This window comes from Protobothrops mucrosquamatus, unplaced genomic scaffold (assembly GCF_001527695.2).
Source record: "Protobothrops mucrosquamatus isolate PMUCROS unplaced genomic scaffold, P.Mucros_1.0 scaffold368, whole genome shotgun sequence".
NCBI classification, from domain to species: Eukaryota; Metazoa; Chordata; class Lepidosauria; order Squamata; family Viperidae; genus Protobothrops; species Protobothrops mucrosquamatus.
Genome location: NW_015386702.1, coordinates 81,820 through 87,819, shown reverse-complemented (window position 1 = coordinate 87,819; position 6,000 = coordinate 81,820). Strand labels below are relative to the sequence as shown.

General features: G+C 32.4%; 1 protein-coding gene across 1 annotated transcript in view; it reads right to left on the bottom strand.

Moving 5' to 3' along the window:
- Positions 1–820: 820 nt before the first annotated feature.
- The window catches only part of ASB2 (ankyrin repeat and SOCS box containing 2), a 28,268-nt gene continuing 23,088 nt past the window's right edge, over positions 821–6,000 (bottom strand). Inside the window, exons 9-10 of the mRNA XM_015815698.2 lie at positions 4,729–4,882; positions 821–4,047 (exon numbers count right to left, since the gene is read on the bottom strand). Of these exons, the coding sequence (XP_015671184.1) occupies positions 3,911–4,047; positions 4,729–4,882 (291 nt within the window). The 3' untranslated portion in view covers positions 821–3,910. The remainder of the gene's footprint in view (positions 4,048–4,728; positions 4,883–6,000) is intronic.

Here is a 6,000-nt window from a genome sequence, read left to right as displayed (position 1 = left end):
TATGACTGCACATGTATCAAATAATATGCCTTCAAAAAAATTTAAAATGAAAACAATTGTCAAGATACTAATTTCTTAAATTTTTCTTTGTGCCCTTTGTGCAAATGTATGGTTTAAACGGTCTCTCTTGGTCATTTGTGATAAGTGAAAATAACACTATGGCACTAGACAATGACATTTTAATTAACTGGGGAAAAGATCACTTTTTTCAGGCTTTTAACGTGGGCATATATACTGGTAAAAACAGAACTTATGAAGGCTTATATTTCAGTGCCATGTTCTGTGTTGGGTGTGGAAAATGGAAGAGATATCTCAGGAGACATGTTCCATACTATGTCATTGGTTGGGATTCTGGCATCTGATGTCTGCTTAAATTTATTACATCATCTGAAATATTATTTGGTCCATCAAGTATTAGTGAGCAGAGGAATGTATATAAACCTGTTCTTATTTCAACGTCCCTGTTTACTCAAGGAACTTTCCTACTCGCGGTGATAGAAGAATCAGTTCTGCGAGCACAATGTTTTATAAGATCACTAGAGAAGACAACCCATGTCACACTTTATGAACACATAACATTTACACAATATCAAATAAATTGAACTTATATTTATAAATTAGAGTTAGAGAAACATGGTAGCCAAATGTACCTGGAAATGCAGTTTCCATTGCAAGGGTCTGATAGATTATATTGTGTTAAAACATTTTACAGGCCAGAATTATCTAGACCCTCCCTCTCCTTCTATATTTATTTCATTTAACATATATGTAGTGTGTATACTCCTTTCAGAAATGTCTTAAAAGTAAAAATGCAGTGCAATTAATTTTAGTCAAATTTAATGCAAACAACAACACCTAAAACACAGTGCTTTTAAAATATCGGCACACTGATCCCTCCCAGACTGATCTCCAGTTTATTAAAAAAAACTATTGTTAACATAACAAAAATCTCAAAAATACATTGTAATATAGTTTAGACACACATTTATAAAATAATAGATCAAACAGGGTAATGTTAATAGAATAAATGTCTATGGAGATTCTCAGTCATCCAAGTCATAGCTATCCCTCGTGTTAATAGAATAGTTTACAAAAATCTTAAAATGTTCTTTGTATATGATATAGAGCATAATAACAGGTTCTTTCTGTCTTCAACACGGTTAGATAAAGCATGGAACTGTGAAGCTTATTTTAAAGTTCTAAATATTCTTAACTTTAAGATTTACAATAATATTTTGTATTTGTATAAAACAATATAATTTGAACAGATTTGATAAAATTGGTGAATTCTTTTTAAAAAAATCACAAAATCACTGGAGCAGTAGAAAGCTTATCCACCATTATACTTGTATTGCCCTGGAGCAGGCCAGTATATAGAAAATTGAGCAGAGAATTCATATTATTTTACATATGTTAAACCAGTGTTAAGGCATTACTCAGCTAATACACCTTTGTAAACCCAGCCCAGCAGATTTCTTGAAAATCTTTTTGTGCAATTATGTATTGCTGGATTAAGAGTGATTAAGAGAGGTAGCATGCAGAATGTGCAAATAAATGTAAAGTATTTTTTTTTAAATAGCAAGAAATAATGAAGTGAAAGGACAACTCTCAAAGGGACTTTTAATGATAATTTCCTCCTCATTTTATGGCATCCATTGGAGTTAATTCTGGTTATGAGAGTGAGGAATTCAAATTGACAATTTATCTCTGTATGTATAATGAGAAAAACTAGGAAGCCTTTTTAATGCTTCTTGGATATGTAATATGTGAACATATCCCTAAAAAGAATGAATCAACTAGATTTTTCAGCTTGTATATTTTTATGAATTGGTGCTATCCTCAAAAATGTCATATTAAAGTGATTCAATATATATATATGTAAAAGTTAATCATGGAACTGCAATATTGTGAATATTAAGCCAGTTATATCTCCATGATGTCCTACAGTTTATTTCAGATATTTCTGCAAAGCACTCTTGAAATGCATATAATGAACTTAGCTTAAATCTGTTTGAATTAATTTAGATGCAGTATCATTAAGCTTCTTAGTTATCATATTTATGAAGCAAACATGAATTATACCAATTGAAGCACTTTTTATATATACTTCAGGGACCCATATAGATGATCTGAATTAGAAAGATGAATCCTTTCTCATGGAAGTATTAATTGTTAAGAGGATGTAAGTTAAGATATCTACAATATAACATCCATGAGGATAAATTTTTCTTCTAATAACTTAATGCCACTAAATTATTTCCCTAAAAGTATACAATGACACCAAATCAGAGTTTCATTTAAAAAAACACCATAGTGCTGCTAAGTCATTGCTTACATATTGGTCATTACAACTATTCTAATGAAAGCCAATTAGACATAATCTAATTAAGCAATAGGGTTCTCAATTCATAACCCTGTTAAGCTAAATTATTTATTCTGAAATTAACCTAGTGGTTTTGCAATGATGCAATTCACTATTATTGTTTTTCATCAATAGCAGATCAAGAATTTTCTTCTGAAGTCTTTCTGAAGCAACACAGGATTTGAATCTATTCTCCCCTTCAAAGCTGTTAAAACAGTGTTAAATACCATGGGTTTCAGTGACATTAATCCTCATAACTAATGTATGTACATATATCTATAAAATATTATACAGATCTATACATCTGAGTTAAATGTTGTGTTCTTATTTCCTGTAAGTTAAATTCTTCGATATCTTTCATTTCTTCAAGTCCAGTATTTGCAAAATTGCTTAACCAGGAACAAGAAAGTAATGTTAAATGTTTTTCTAAATAAGAATAAAAGGCTAAATGTTAAACTATATGGGAAAACATGAAACTATAGTGATGTAGAATAGAACAGCCAAACATTGGGTAAATTCAGCAAACTGAAGTAAAATAAAATACAACCCCAAAACTGAAATGTTATTCTGATTTAACAATTATTGGGCTTCTTTTAATCTTTGCATTGAATCAAGATGGTTTTGCTACATGACTATTGACAAAATACATTTGTTATCCATATGAATGAGTAAACCTGCTAATGCCTGTTAACACAATGATCAGATATGTCAACAGACACAAAATCCAGCATATTATACAGTTGGCAGCAAGATTTATAATTGCTGCAAACGAAAAAAAACCTGATTGATGTCACTATGAATGATTATAGTGTGATCGTCTGCATAATTCATTGCATTTACCTATATGGAGAGAGATAACTTTTGCTACCTCCTCCTTATATCTTGTTATGAATAATTTAGGCTTACAATATGCATGTTTATTTTTCACTAGAACTGTGAGGTCCGTCAACCAGAATCAAGTACAAAGTAACAGCTCAAGAAGGCAGATTTAGAACTACTGGACACATGCCCAGATCAGGAATTTCTTTTTGGTAGTAGAACTGGAGGTTGTGCATATGTTCTTTCACATCATAAGAACCTCCTATTTTCTTCCAAGCTTTTAAACATTTATTTAACAGTTTAATTAAGGAGGAAAAAGGTTTTCTGTCATCATTGTTAAACCAGTGAGAATTGGAAGTTCTTGGTGACATGCAGATCACCTGGATATTTATTGGTAGAATACAATCTACATTTTACTCTGCCTGCATTTTGTAAAGGGTTGTACTAAATGTTGAGCTACTGAGAGTGTTTTTCCTTGCAAGATAGCATAATATCCCCTTCACTATTTGCTGACTGCTTTATTCTCATTTTTTTCAGCTCTTTCCCATACTCTAAATGCTGTTGCATTTGTTCCGAGATTTAACTTGCAGGAATCCTTATTTTTTCTTCTTACATACCAAAACAAGTTTTCTGTTCCATCATAACAATCTGTTTCCATCATGACAGCTCGCCCTATAATACACATGATTATCACTCCATATAATATTTGAATGTCAGGTTCACCTGAGATCACTGGGTAAAATCATATTGTAAATAACGAATTAGTCTTCTTGGCAGAGGTAGAGTCTCAATAAGTGAAAGACGGTTTTTTCCAATCACAATTCGAATTTTGATTCGACAAAGGTGTGCAAGTGGCCTTGGTGGCTCTGGAAATGAAACAATATTGTCAGGTATATAAGTAAACAAGTAAGCAAGCAAGTAGCATGTTATATTTATACTACTTTTGGCCTAAAATAGTTCTCTACGAGCTAACATTTTTTTCATAAAAACTTGAGTATATATTTCAAAGGTACTGTACCACAAACATACTTTAAAAAACTAGGGACTTTTTAAATAAAATAACTAAATATGAATGGTTAAAATGTGTGCATATCTCAATTTAGTAAGATAATATTCAGGACTTAACAGAACAACAGATTAACAGAATAGCAGAGTTGGAAGGGACCTTGGAGGTCTTCTGGTCCAACTCCATGCTCAAGCAGAAGACCGTGCACCATTTCAGACAAATGGTTGTCCAATCTTTTCTTAAAAACATCCACTGATGAAACACCCATACACATATTTTAATAAAGTAATTTGAACAAGTAATCATTAGGTGGTATCTTCTGACAATCAGACTATAACTTATATAATGGTGTTCTTGTGAGTCATTGAGCTAACACTCAACATTGCTTGAATATTTTTTTCCTATATAGAAACTTTCATAAGTTGGCCCTTATTCGCATGTAAGAGTGTCATTGCATTTAGTAGTAACAGTTGCATTACAAAATATTACTGGTGTATTTGATTCTTGAATAATAGAAGTGCAAGCTCATATCGTAACTAACCTGCTTTGATTTTAATGTTGGACCAATCTTCATAACTGTCAATGTGTTCCTTCAACCGGGAACAAAGTTGCACATTGCCCACATAATCCAAAAGAACATCTATAATAGGGCCTGCCCAACGACTCATCTCTGGGGCTGAAACCATTTCACAAAACTGGGGTGGGTGGGGAAGAATAAATTATATAAAATCAATGCTGTAAATAATCCAAAAGGCTTAAGAAAATACAAGACATAACAGTATAGAACAGTTTCAAGTGTAATTATTTCACAGATACAATTTATTTTCTCAAGATATATGCTAGTAGCTTCAATGAATTAAATTCTAATGTAGAATTTATATACTCCTAGGAGAAGGGGCTAAAGGAGGAACTAGAGAGGATGTGGAAAGTAAAGGCCAAAGCGATTTCAATGGTTGTTGGACCTCTCAGGCTGTGCCTCCTAAGCTGGGAGAGTGGCTCCAACAGATCCCAGTAGTGTTAGGACCAGCTACGAAGCTGCACACAATCCTCAAACTGACAGTCTCAGTTGAAGGACAGAGATTGAGAAAGACATATATCACTCATAGGGGTGAGAAGGGAATTTGTATTAGCATTTGTTGTCTTATGTCAAATGAGGGATTACCTCATTTCTACTATGTTACACATTTAAAAAAGTTTAAAAATGTAAACATTTATTTATTTAATCAATTTCTATGGCTGCCCATCTTGCAAGAGCAACTTTGGGTAGCTAATCAAACTAAAACCCAATAGAAACAAAACAAGAACAATACCCCCAGAAGCCAATAATGATAAATATAAAAATACAGAGAATATATACACAGAATGGCACCAATGGCAACAATGAGCACTATAACAATTTCCATCTCACTGGCCACCTTAAACTTCCTAATCCTCATGCCCAGAAACAGCCATGTTTGTAAGACTTTCTAGACTGCTGACTGAATCAGGGCCAGATGGGTCTCAGGGGCATGATAATACTAGGCTCTTCTAACCTCAGTGTAAATGTGCACTAATTGTGTCTAAATCTAGATACACACTTTTGTTTTTCTCCAAAATGTTCAGAATGGTTTAGTTGAATGGATCCAGTGAAAAATATGTTTTTTGGATTGACATTCCAAATGAAAGAATTTCAGGCTATGTGTATTCCTTAATATATTTATACCTTTTTTAAAAAGAAATTGGAATGAAATATATTTGTAACTAAATCAAGATGAATCAAAGAAGTGTTTATCTTTATTAATATGATACAGTATGTGTCTGAATTCATATTTAT